At 47.9% G+C, this 13,835-nt stretch overlaps 1 protein-coding gene across 1 annotated transcript in view; it reads right to left on the bottom strand.

Moving 5' to 3' along the window:
* Window positions 1-1,030: 1,030 nt before the first annotated feature.
* Window positions 1,031-13,835, bottom strand: part of PGM1 (phosphoglucomutase 1) — a 19,717-nt gene continuing 6,912 nt past the window's right edge. The window contains exons 6-11 of the mRNA XM_010007964.1: window positions 13,516-13,670; window positions 12,823-12,938; window positions 5,528-5,663; window positions 4,047-4,230; window positions 2,876-3,010; window positions 1,031-1,277 (exon numbers count right to left, since the gene is read on the bottom strand). Coding sequence (XP_010006266.1) covers window positions 1,188-1,277; window positions 2,876-3,010; window positions 4,047-4,230; window positions 5,528-5,663; window positions 12,823-12,938; window positions 13,516-13,670 — 816 coding nt within the window. The 3' untranslated portion in view covers window positions 1,031-1,187. The remainder of the gene's footprint in view (window positions 1,278-2,875; window positions 3,011-4,046; window positions 4,231-5,527; window positions 5,664-12,822; window positions 12,939-13,515; window positions 13,671-13,835) is intronic.

The raw sequence follows: 13,835 nt of genomic DNA, 5'->3' as shown, positions 1-13,835 counted from the left end.
CAGGGCAGAGGTGGGACCCTGCATGGCTGCTGCAGGGATTTGGGTGACAAAGGCAAACAAACCTAAAGGAGAAAGTCACCTAAACTCGTTCCCACTAACACAACTGCTTTTAGTAACATGCTCAAGCCACAACAGCCTCGAGATGGAGGGAATAAACCAACAGGGTTTTGGGGATTTACCTGGGGCTGGTTTCCAGAGGCTCTCCCTTTGCTGGAGGGTGTCACCTCCGTGGTTGAGGGTCATGAAGTCAGCAGCATGAAAACATCTAGTCCTCTGCAGGGCAAAGTCAGCTGGTCAGGCCACGGGCAGGAACATGGCTCAGCTCTGAGGAGATGGCTTCCAGGAAAAGGGCAGGAAGGTGCAGCTGCAGGGCTTTAACATCCAACAGCTACAACTATTTCCAAAGTGACACTCTGTGCCCTTGGATAAGATTTTGCACATTAATGCCTGCAAATCTCATTATTCCAAGGATCTTACTGTGCACAGTCAACCAAATGAGCTCATCAAAACAATCTTTTATTCTTCAAAAGGGAGCCTACCATGATCTAAGAAAATAAAAGAGCACTAAACAGTAATTGTAGCTCGTATCACTTTAATATCCTGCAATGCTTACTGCTCATTTCTCTGTGGAGGATTTGTTGTGGGTTTTTTTCTTACACAGACAGCAAAGGGAAGTCAATTTACATAATTTGTTTTTGAAAGGGAAAAATCCACGTAAGCAAAAAATACTCAGCCTTAATACACAGCCATTGCTTACTCAGAGACACCACATTTAAAAGACTATGTATTAACAAGGACAAAGTATTTGTGCTTCTTTTCCAGGAAGGTTTCCAAGAATGAAAGGAAAAAAACAAAACCCTTTATTATTGAAAAATTTAATCTCTTTGTTATTTCTAAAGCCTTTTGCTTAAGAAAAAAAGTACATATGCTTAAACCAAAAAGCTGTGCTAACGAGCACCATACACAAATTGCCAGCAGTGCTGTGTGACACAGGAAAGCAGCACAGCAACGTGCACCAGAGTGTTGACAGGGGCTGGGCTTTATTGTCTATCCTCAAGCAGTTCAATAGTGTTCTTAAATACAGAAATAAAATTGATATTCTTCCTTTAGTGACAGATGTGACACTAGAAGGGGAGACAGACTTCCCTCACCCGGGGTGCACTCCAGCACGGTGTCTGACCAAGCCTTTATGTTATGACAGTGGGACCAGTGCGGCCGGTTCTTTCGTGAAGCTGGGAAAGTTTCAGTGCAATGGAGATGAGAGGAGCCAACATGACCTGCAGGAAGGAAGGAGATGGCTCAGAACCACGGAGCAGAGCAGAGCAGCACACGCAGCCCATACAGGTCACACCTTCCCTCGGGGGCACCTGGTGTCAGCCCAGAACACCCAAAGCTCAAGTGCTGCTCATCAAGGGACTGTTTCAGGTTCACAGCAGGAGCTGAGGGACCAGTGAGGGGAATTACAGAGTGAGGGATGCAGAACTCAGACCACATGCTGGTTTCGTTCTGCAAAAGGCTTGATTTGTTCTTATCTGAACCTGTAATCAGCCCCTGGGAGATCCAGTCCAAGGCTTGATTTGTTCTTATCTGAACCTGTAATCAGCCCCTGGGAGATCCAAGTCCACGGCCATGGTTCGACTCTGTGACCTTAAAGGTCTTTTCCAACCTAAAGGATTCTATGATTCTACATGGTATTGAGTTGCTGTGCGTACACTCTAAAGAAATAAAGCCACAAAAAATGTAATTAAGCCTGGAGAAGAGAAGGCTCCAGGGAGACCTTAGAGCACCTTCCAGTGCCTGAAGGGGCTGCAGGAAAGCTGGGGAAGGACTTTTGAAAAGGGCAGGGAGGGATGGGATGAGGGGGAAGGGTTTCAATCTGAAAGTGGGGAGATTTCAACTGGATATTAGGAAGAAATTCTTCACTGTGAGGGTGGTGAGACCCTGGCCCAGGTTGCCCAGGGAAGCTGTGGCTGCCCCATCCCTGGAAGTGTTCAGGGCCAGGCTGGATGGGGCTTGGAGCAACCTGGTCTGGTGGGAGGTGTCCCTGCCCATGGCAGGGAGTTTGGGTCTAGATGATCTTTGAGGTCCCTTCCAATTCAAACCAGTCTGTGATTCTGTTTGCAGAGAAAAGCCAAGCACAGCTCCAGAGCTGCTGCCACCCTCATTGTGCCCTACCCCAAACTCCTTTGAACCAAAGGACTCCTTTGCACCAAAGGACTCCTTTGCATGGGACAGTTAAACCATAAGTTTAGTTTATTTCCCTTAGAATATGGGATTTTTTAGTCTTTGTGTACATAATGGCACAGTAAGTTATGCAAAAAGAGCTCAAAGACTGCTTGAGGGGGAATACAAAATGAGGATTCTTTTCCTTCCCTGCTAACAAGAGAGGTCAACGGCATTTTTAAATGATGCTGTAAAGAACATGTATTACACTTAATACAGGACAGGTCAGTGTCATCTTGCATCCAACTGCATCCTTTTTGCCCTCATTCATTTGTTTTGAACACGTATTTCCCAAATTTGGTAGAGGAATGAGCTCATTTTCTCCCTAGTGATGCATCATTTCAACTAGAAGGTCAGGTCAGGACTGAAGCAGTGTCCTCCCACACCTGCAACCAGCCACAAATGTAACACAAACAAACAGGAGAACTAATGAGCCATTGCAGGAGCAGCTTGGAGGGATTCTGAATAAATAATGCTTGTTGCACAGAGCTTTTTTATTTTAATAAATACTGGCATTAAAGATACCAAAGCCCTTGCTTCCAAAACTCCTCACACCTTGGCGCAGCTCTAAGCAAAGCAGCACTAAGCAAAGATCTATGCTTGTTTGGGAGACTGGGAGCCAGTGGTGCCACAGCACAGATGCAAGGCCTACCTGGGGGTCCTCATGTATCTTCTGAGCATCCTTCTCATAGCTGTCGATGTAGAGGCGCACAGTGGCCCCGGCGCTGCCCGTCCCGCTCAGCCGGAAGATGATGCGGGAGCCGTCAGAGAAGATGAGCCGCAAGCCCTGGAGGGGCAGAAGGGGAGAAGAGCCTCTTGGTACCCCCACCATGGCTATGCCTAACTCGCACGATCCCAGAGCTCCTCCTTTTTGTGGAGCCACAGGTGGCTCCTCTGTTATCCCCCCGCCACACCCAGAGGAGCAAGTGTCCCTCCTCACCCAGGAGGACTTGCCAGAGCTCCTGAACACAAAGCGCGTTAGTGCTGCAAGGTCCCTTGCCCCAGCGCTTGCTTGGAAACCAGAGCCAGGGCTGGATTCTCTGCCAGGCACAGCACTACCAAACCACTGCTCTTCCACAAAAATAGAACGTAAAGAAACTGCTCCTGTCACCCCACAGGCAAGGCAATAATTCCTGCAGGTTTCTCCGTTATTCCTTCCTACTTGCTATACCTCCACATTCTGCTGTCAATCCAGTCCACTCCCAGGACATTTTTATTCAATAACCTCTGGTGACAGGTCACTTGTCACATGTGTATTTAATACCCCTGTGCATTCAGGAGCCTGGAACTCAATCCCCACTGAAAACCAGCCTGAGCTGTGCCTGTCCCCAAGGGGACAGGCACAGGATACCCATCAGTTCAGGGACAGACATGTCCAAGGAGGACTGTCTTGCAGCAACCTGGGGGTCTAGAGCTAGAGACCAAGCAATACCTGAGAATGGGAGGGTTTGTGCCTTATACTTCAGAGGGGTTTCAACCCTTCCTTCAGCACAAATCCTTTCTCAGCCACTGACCCATCACCCAGAGGACACCCATCAACTCAGCCCTGTCACTCCTTCCCCTTCAGGGTGGCTGTAGGGAACTTCTGCACCCCCTCCAGGCCCTGCTGGGGAGGGAGCAGCCTCCAGACCCTTCCCTCTCCAAGGCAGCAATTTCCCTCACACAGGGCAAGGCTCCACCCAGTCAACAAAGGGCAGAAATTTTTTTCCAAGTAATTTTTTAATTGAAAGCAGGTGCAAATGCAACAGACAAAGACTAAGCCCAAAACACATAGTGTAACACCTCTCTGAGGTCACGTTCAGCCCAGGCCAGACTGTGCCCACCTGGTTTCTGGAGACACTTCCATCCACGGGATCATTGTACTCAAAGTTATCTGCTTTCTCCACCGTGTAGACTTTGTCACCACAGGACAGCTGCTTCCCCACGAAGGAGCGGTCAAACATCGTTGCCTCCAAATCCTTCATCATTTTGTTAGCAGCATCTGCATCCACCTCTTCATAGTCGTATCTACAACCAGGCACCAAGAAACAAAGATTAGGAAGGGGAGGCTGTGATGAGCAGTAGTGTTTTGTGACACCCCTGTTCAGCCTCTGTGGTCTGCCCTGTGTATGTTATCTACTCCCTTGTTGGAGGAGAGGGCAGTAGGAGAACAGAGGAGGATCTGAGCAGCAACACGGCTGCCATCTGATACGAGTCTGTGGGATACACTGCAACATATCAGACATTCAGCATCAGGAGAGATGAAAGCACCAGTTGTGCTGCCTTGCACTGGGCACATCAGGGCTAGACTCCAACTACAATGACTGCAAGGAATTTATTCTAATGCTGATGATAGGATCTCGACAGGTTCTTCACGATAACAATTTTGCCTGCGCATCCTCCTGTGCATCCCCACAGCGGCATGATGGCAGCACGTGATAACATACCAGTGCCAGCTTTGATCTCCTGCACCCAGGAAAGAGGCAGCAGAGAGGGGCTGAAGCTCACAGCAGGATCCCAGACTTTGTACTCAGATTGCCAGAGAGATCTGCACCACAGTTATTCACCCAGCTGGATGGATAGAGCAGGCACAGGCTTGCTAACCTGCCTCAGTGCACTTCTCTTGCTGTGCAGACATACCTCTGGTGCTAACAGACTGCCTTTTTATTCTAGACTTTGGCATTTTTTTCCACAGGTTTGAACACCTCAGATGTGTGTTGGCTTTGGGGGGGGGGAAGAAAAAAGAAGAAAAACTAAAAATAAATTTTAAAAAAGGAAAAAGCAAGTTCTTTCATTTGGCAATTTGAGACAATTTTCATGTTGGTCTTCCAAGTTGAAAGATTTCTGCTTAATGCTGTCACTCCTGACAGCGTTCCCACATCTCCTTATGTGCAGGTTGGTTCTCACTCCTGCTCTTTTCATCTTCCGTGCCCACTGGAGTATTTGGGAACTGGACAGAAACTCCACCAGTTAAATAATGGCCAAGGAGCTGGGTATCCATGCTACAAGACATTGCCATCACTGAAGATACTACAAATGAACTTTGTGGCCTCAAGAAACACACTGTTCCAATGGCAAAAAAAGGCTCTTGCAAGAAAAACAGTTTCCACTCAGAGAAAAAAAAGATGTTTAGAGTAACAAATCCTAAACTGGACATCAGGAAAGGTTAAGGTGAATACCCATGGTTTTCTTGAACCAAGCTAAGCTGCACGCTGCAGCACCACAGAAACAGCCAGTGTGACAAGGCAGCACTGTGGTGGCACATGCTGCTGGCACCAGAGCTTAGGGCTCTGACCTTGGAGGGTCAAACACAGGACAGAGGTACCTGGTGAAGAAGTTCCTGCCATACTTCTGCCAGTGATCCTTCATGATGTCCTCCACACTCTGCTTGCGCGTGGCTAGTATGGACAGCCAAGCCAGGACAGCCCACAGCCCGTCCTTCTCACGGATGTGGTCGGAGCCTGCAGAGAGCCACAGAAGAAACACATTTCCCACCTTCACATGAGAGTCTGTGCTACCACTCTACCCCTGTCTTCTCTCCCCCATCCAACTGGCAGCCATACAAGCTCACAAATGGAAGGGAGTTCACGGGGTTGATCCCTGCTGCATTGTTAAAACGGTTCAAGATATGTTTTTAGCTGCAGCCCAAATAAAACATTCAGCCCCTTTTAACACACACACACACTCATTGGTCACAGAACCTTAATTCCACTCCCAAGAAGTAATGAGAAATGCACAGTAAAAAGGTCATTAAAAAAAAAAAAACAACAGAGAAGGCAAATGCAAAGGAGCAGCTCAGGAAGGACTAACATCAACCTCTTTAAGCAGCTGTCATGCATCATCTGCCAAATCAGCACACTCTGATCAGTACATATTCTGGCTGGACACCAAGAAAAATGTCAGCCCTTGCTGAGGAAGCCAAACCCTAATGACTCTGAAATTACCCCACAACAGAGTGGACAGCAGTTGGTGGGACAGCAACAGCAATCAACAGTGCCAGGAGAGACTTCATCCATGTCCAGAAACCAGAGAGTCACAGGATTGTCTGGGTTGGAGGGGACCTTAAAAATGACCTAGTTTCAACTAGGTCTTCTTTCAACAAATCTTCCACCAACCCAGGTTGCTCCAAGCCCCATCCAATCTTGCACAGAGCTTTTTTATTTTAATAAATACTGGCATTAAAGATACCAAAGCCCTTGCTTCCAAAACTCCTCACACCTTGGCGCAGCTCTAAGCAAAGCAGCACTAAGCAAAGATCTATGCTTGTTTGGGAGACTGGGAGCCAGTGGTGCCACAGCACAGATGCAAGGCCTACCTGGGGGTCCTCATGTATCTTCTGAGCATCCTTCTCATAGCTGTCGATGTAGAGGCGCACAGTGGCCCCGGCGCTGCCCGTCCCGCTCAGCCGGAAGATGATGCGGGAGCCGTCAGAGAAGATGAGCCGCAAGCCCTGGAGGGGCAGAAGGGGAGAAGAGCCTCTTGGTACCCCCACCATGGCTATGCCTAACTCGCACGATCCCAGAGCTCCTCCTTTTTGTGGAGCCACAGGTGGCTCCTCTGTTATCCCCCCGCCACACCCAGAGGAGCAAGTGTCCCTCCTCACCCAGGAGGACTTGCCAGAGCTCCTGAACACAAAGCGCGTTGGTGCTGCAAGGTCCCTCGCCCCAGCGCTTGCTTGGAAACCAGAGCCAGGGCTGGATTCTCTGCCAGGCACAGCACTACCAAACCACTGCTCTTCCACAAAAATAGAACGTAAAGAAACTGCTCCTGTCACCCCACAGGCAAGGCAATAATTCCTGCAGGTTTCTCCGTTATTCCTTCCTACTTGCTATACCTCCACATTCTGCTGTCAATCCAGTCCACTCCCAGGACATTTTTATTCAATAACCTCTGGTGACAGGTCACTTGTCACATGTGTATTTAATACCCCTGTGCATTCAGGAGCCTGGAACTCAATCCCCACTGAAAACCAGCCTGAGCTGTGCCTGTCCCCAAGGGGACAGGCACAGGATACCCATCAGTTCAGGGACAGACATGTCCAAGGAGGACTGTCTTGCAGCAACCTGGGGGTCTAGAGCTAGAGACCAAGCAATACCTGAGAATGGGAGGGTTTGTGCCTTATACTTCAGAGGGGTTTCAACCCTTCCTTCAGCACAAATCCTTTCTCAGCCACTGACCCATCACCCAGAGGACACCCATCAACTCAGCCCTGTCACTCCTTCCCCTTCAGGGTGGCTGTAGGGAACTTCTGCACCCCCTCCAGGCCCTGCTGGGGAGGGAGCAGCCTCCAGACCCTTCCCTCTCCAAGGCAGCAATTTCCCTCACACAGGGCAAGGCTCCACCCAGTCAACAAAGGGCAGAAATTTTTTTCCAAGTAATTTTTTAATTGAAAGCAGGTGCAAATGCAACAGACAAAGACTAAGCCCAAAACACATAGTGTAACACCTCTCTGAGGTCACATTCAGCTCAGGCCAGACTGTGCCCACCTGGTTTCTGGAGACACTTCCATCCACGGGATCATTGTACTCAAAGTTATCTGCTTTCTCCACCGTGTAGACTTTGTCACCACAGGACAGCTGCTTCCCCACGAAGGAGCGGTCAAACATCGTTGCCTCCAAATCCTTCATCATTTTGTTAGCAGCATCTGCATCCACCTCTTCATAGTCGTATCTACAACCAGGCACCAAGAAACAAAGATTAGGAAGGGGAGGCTGTGATGAGCAGTAGTGTTTTGTGACACCCCTGTTCAGCCTCTGTGGTCTGCCCTGTGTATGTTATCTACTCCCTTGTTGGAGGAGAGGGCAGTAGGAGAACAGAGGAGGATCTGAGCAGCAACACGGCTGCCATCTGATACGAGTCTGTGGGATACACTGCAACATATCAGACATTCAGCATCAGGAGAGATGAAAGCACCAGTTGTGCTGCCTTGCACTGGGCACATCAGGGCTAGACTCCAACTACAATGACTGCAAGGAATTTATTCTAATGCTGATGATAGGATCTCGACAGGTTCTTCACGATAACAATTTTGCCTGCGCATCCTCCTGTGCATCCCCACAGCGGCATGATGGCAGCACGTGATAACATACCAGTGCCAGCTTTGATCTCCTGCACCCAGGAAAGAGGCAGCAGAGAGGGGCTGAAGCTCACAGCAGGATCCCAGACTTTGTACTCAGATTGCCAGAGAGATCTGCACCACAGTTATTCACCCAGCTGGATGGATAGAGCAGGCACAGGCTTGCTAACCTGCCTCAGTGCACTTCTCTTGCTGTGCAGACATACCTCTGGTGCTAACAGACTGCCTTTTTATTCTAGACTTTGGCATTTTTTTCCACAGGTTTGAACACCTCAGATGTGTGTTGGCTTTGGGGGGGGGGAAGAAAAAAGAAGAAAAACTAAAAATAAATTTTAAAAAAGGAAAAAGCAAGTTCTTTCATTTGGCAATTTGAGACAATTTTCATGTTGGTCTTCCAAGTTGAAAGATTTCTGCTTAATGCTGTCACTCCTGACAGCGTTCCCACATCTCCTTATGTGCAGGTTGGTTCTCACTCCTGCTCTTTTCATCTTCCGTGCCCACTGGAGTATTTGGGAACTGGACAGAAACTCCACCAGTTAAATAATGGCCAAGGAGCTGGGTATCCATGCTACAAGACATTGCCATCACTGAAGATACTACAAATGAACTTTGTGGCCTCAAGAAACACACTGTTCCAATGGCAAAAAAAGGCTCTTGCAAGAAAAACAGTTTCCACTCAGAGAAAAAAAAGATGTTTAGAGTAACAAATCCTAAACTGGACATCAGGAAAGGTTAAGGTGAATACCCATGGTTTTCTTGAACCAAGCTAAGCTGCACGCTGCAGCACCACAGAAACAGCCAGTGTGACAAGGCAGCACTGTGGTGGCACATGCTGCTGGCACCAGAGCTTAGGGCTCTGACCTTGGAGGGTCAAACACAGGACAGAGGGACCTGGTGAAGGCTTGCGCGTGGCTAGTATGGACAGCCAAGCCAGGACAGCCCACAGCCCGTCCTTCTCACGGATGTGGTCGGAGCCTGCAGAGAGCCACAGAAGAAACACATTTCCCACCTTCACATGAGAGTCTGTGCTACCACTCTACCCCTGTCTTCTCTCCCCCATCCAACTGGCAGCCATACAAGCTCACAAATGGAAGGGAGTTCACGGGGTTGATCCCTGCTGCATTGTTAAAACGGTTCAAGATATGTTTTTAGCTGCAGCCCAAATAAAACATTCAGCCCCTTTTAACACACACACACACTCATTGGTCACAGAACCTTAATTCCACTCCCAAGAAGTAATGAGAAATGCACAGTAAAAAGGTCATTAAAAAAAAAAAAACAACAGAGAAGGCAAATGCAAAGGAGCAGCTCAGGAAGGACTAACATCAACCTCTTTAAGCAGCTGTCATGCATCATCTGCCAAATCAGCACACTCTGATCAGTACATATTCTGGCTGGACACCAAGAAAAATGTCAGCCCTTGCTGAGGAAGCCAAACCCTAATGACTCTGAAATTACCCCACAACAGAGTGGACAGCAGTTGGTGGGACAGCAACAGCAATCAACAGTGCCAGGAGAGACTTCATCCATGTCCAGAAACCAGAGAGTCACAGGATTGTCTGGGTTGGAGGGGACCTTAAAAATGACCTAGTTTCAACTAGGTCTTCTTTCAACAAATCTTCCACCAACCCAGGTTGCTCCAAGCCCCATCCAATCTGGCCCTGAACACTTCCAGGCATGGGGCAGCCACAGCTTCCCTGGGCAACCTGGGCCAGGGTCTCACCACCCTCACAGCAAATAATTTCTTCCTAATATCCACTCTGAATCTCCCCTCTTTCAGTTTGAAACCATTCCCCCTCATCCCATTGCTCCCTGCCCTTGTAAAAAAGCCCCTCCCCAGCTTTCCTACAGCCTCTTCAGGCACTGGAAGGTGCTTTAATGTCCCTCTGGAGCCTTCTTTTCTCCAGGCTGAACACTCCCACTCTCTCAGCCTGTCTCCATAGCAGAGCTGCTCCAAGCCCTCTGATCATCTCCATGGCCTCCTCTGGATTCGTGCCCACTCCCACTCCCAGACACCAGGCACTGAAAGGCTGCAGAAGACCCTGTTTTGGCTAGAAAAGGATTCCTCCAAAACATCTGAATGGAGGCCACCAGAGGCAGCCCAGCCTTGGCCTGGGAGCAGACTGGGCTGGGGCTGACAGCAGCAGGGACCACACAGCAGCCCATCCCTCAAGAAACCTGAGAGGGTATTGCAACACAGACAGCACCCTGAACACCTAAATTAAACAAGGGATCAAATGGCAGCCCAGAATACATCCAACCCAGCCTCCATGCTCCTGGCCTGCAAGTTCAGTGCTGTGTCCCACCCATGCACAACTTGGGAGTTTTACCCTCTGAGCTCTGAAAAACCTTCAAATCTGAAATCCCAAGGAGCCAGGGTATGCCTGCCAATCCAGAGAATGCTCCAGAGCTGCCATTCTACCCTCTCAAGAGTTGCCAGAGTGGACAATCATATGGGGAAAAAGGTTGGGAGCTGGGGTAGGGGTTACATATGTGGGGCTTTACACAAATCCCACTATTGTGGACGTGGCAATAAATTATCCTTGTGGTCCTTTACAGCAGAGAGAGCTGTGCAGAGGTGATGGAGAGGAATGCTAAATAAACAGAAGTCCCATGTGATGTATCAACTTATTGCTGGAATAAAATACCCAGGAAAGTAAGCAGGAATTCTGTCATGTCGCATTACTCTAATTGCTCCTGGACTCCAGTCCCACTGGGTCACAGTTTGTTTCAGTTTTTACTGGGTCTATTCGGCTGCTCCTTCACCTCTCTCCCCTTCACCACTCACATTCTGTCCAGCTCCAAACAAGTCCTCATTAACTTGCTATCAAACAATCTTCCTCTTCCCTTTTCATCCCTTAAAGTGCATTTGCCAGATGGACAAACATGACAGAGGGTGTCCAACACTCCTGGGCCTTTTCTTAATCTTTTTCCCCCAAAAAAATTGTTTCAGTCCCTGGGCAGACATGATGCTGCAAGGCCAAAATCCCAAAGCTCTCTCTCAGCTCCTGCTGCAAACAGAATGATTGGCTTTTATTTGTGATGTAGAGTCACTTACCTGTTGGGGGATGGAGAGAAACTATGAGCTAACTGCTTGTACAATAAAAAATGGAAACAATTTTAGAGAGCTGCTCATTAGAGACCATCTCCTATCAGCATGAATCATTTGCTGCTTTTTGTTTTTATTTATTGACTGAAATGCTGGTGTCTTCTCATTAGCCAAAGTCCATAACATAAACTTAACACAGGCAGAAATCATTCAGGGCATAACTCCCAAATCTTCCTTTACTTCAAAAATTTCTTTAGAGAGATCACATTTTCTGAAATTACCCCTTCTTCCGACCCCAGGCTAAATCCCAAGTATCAGAATTTCATTTGATTTCAAAAATATTGCCACTGAAGTCTGCTTTTGCCCTTCAGCTGCTTTCAGCCAGAATTCTTGATGCCATTTCCTCAGCTACAGAAGAGCTGGAACAATCCTGTCACATCAAGTTATGCATCCCAGTTCCACAAAGCACTGCAGGCACTTGGGGATTTAAGGCCATCCCTGCTCTGTGAGAGACCCACATACAGGCTAAAATGTTTTTCTGAAGTATGGGATGGTGGAGTGAAAAAAACACAAGGTTTGAGCCTCAAATCATCCTACCTAAACTTCCTCAAGACCCTGTGCTTTGTATCCTCCTACCAGCTGCCCCCAGTCTTCAGGGGTTTTTAGAGAAGAGGAAAAACAAGATCTCAGGGAGAATTCAGGCCAGATAAATCTCAACCTTTGTGCATGAACTAAGTGCTGACCTCCTGGATGCAGGGAAGGTCCCACTTCCATAGTCAGGACGTTTAAACCATGTGGTAGATGCCACAGGAAACCTCAGAAACGGCTGCGGCCTCCCGGGAACGCCCCATGTTTTCAGCACGCTGCTCTGATGCAAAGCAAAATCTGCTCACTTTAACTTCCCTGCACAAATAATAGTTTTGTGTCACATGCACAGCTCCAGTAAATTCTTTAAGATGTCCACTTTGTTTCTCAGTAACCTAATAACTTGCTTAGACTGTTCAAAGGCAAGTGTTAATTTAAACTTTATAAATCATACCTTGTTTTTAGAACAGGAAAATGAGGGCCCTATTAAGCTCAGAGATTTAATAGTGACCTGAAACCTTCCCTAATAAAACTGCATACTCCAAACCATATTTCTTTCCAGAAATGAAAACATTTAGAAGGTTTTCCTGGCCACCAAGAGTTGAAAAATACATTTAACACTGCACTTAATCCCCACAGACTCAATGACCGGGCTAGTAAAGAGGCCCTTAAACTTCCTGCATATCTACCTATGCCTTCCTAAATAACTGAAAGGAGAACTAGCTCTTGCATGACAAAATTTTTAGCATTGTTTGTTTCCAGCAGTGATTCTTGCAAGGTTTTTTTACTTTTATTATTTTAGAAGCATTAACAACTACACATGAAAGACAAATATCAAGCTACCCAGGACAACAAAGAGCTAAGAGGAGGAATAACCCCCTTGTTGGTGACACCAGAAACATGGACTTACCAGTACCAAAACTCTCCTCTCCACACAGAGACAGTTTGTTTGCATCCATCAAGTTTCCAAAGAACTTCCAGCCAGTTGGAGTTTCATACAAAGCGATCTTTGTCGCATGGGCCACCCTTCAGAGGTAAGAAAGCCAAGTCACATCAGAGCTGGACTCTTAGCACTCCCATGTGAAACAGGAGCTACCAAGCATCTCTTTTGGGGTGACACTGAAGGCAGGTCATGCCACTGGTTTGGTTGTTTATAATTAATAATTCTTTGTATAGCAATCCTCTATTTTATCCAGGGGTGGTGTTTGGGAAATGGGTGGGATGTGCAACTAAAGAATAGATACAAACACATATCTAAACTCTTCTAAAACAATTTTAAGTTGTAGATGTTGAAGCATTTAACAAACAAAGTATCATTATCCAATTACTGAACAAAAAGGGTGGGGAGGATCATTTGTCTGGGCACATCTGTAGAGAAGAGAAAGAGCCAAGAGCAAATCCCAGGTCTGCCATGTCCCCAGACGGGATTTAACTCATGAAACCCCCCTGCCTCCCCTGGCAGGGGGCCCTGGCACTGCTTCACCCCTCAGGCAGACCACACATCACTCCCCACTATAGATACGTGTCAAGCCACAAAGAACGGACAGTCCCCATCTTGGCAAGGCTCCCCTCCATTCTCCCACCCCTTAGAGGCAGGTGCTACCTGTCGAGGGCCCCACTGGTGGGCATGCTGCGGGCAAAGCCACGGACTCCTGTCTGCTGGAAGTAGGGGATACTGAAGATGTTGGCAGCGATGACGGCGACGGAGTCGGAGGGGTTGACAAAGAAGCCGTGTTTCCCGAGAATCATGTTGCGATCCTGATGAAGAGAAGAGAGAAACAGATCTCATCCCAGCTCAGCACAAGAGGGCTGCAGGGGCAGAAGTTGATCTGCCTGGCAGGTGCAGCCTAAAAAACCAACAACTCGGAGAGACTCTTGAGTGAAATCGACACTGAGTTCTGAAAAATGAAATGGCAACACCTG

The sequence above is a fragment of the Chaetura pelagica genome, unplaced genomic scaffold, assembly GCF_000747805.2.
Source record: "Chaetura pelagica isolate M959 unplaced genomic scaffold, ChaPel_1.0 scaffold212, whole genome shotgun sequence".
NCBI classification, from domain to species: domain Eukaryota; kingdom Metazoa; phylum Chordata; class Aves; order Apodiformes; family Apodidae; genus Chaetura; species Chaetura pelagica.
Note: the sequence above shows the minus strand (reverse complement) of the source record. Positions and strands in the feature narration are given on the sequence as shown.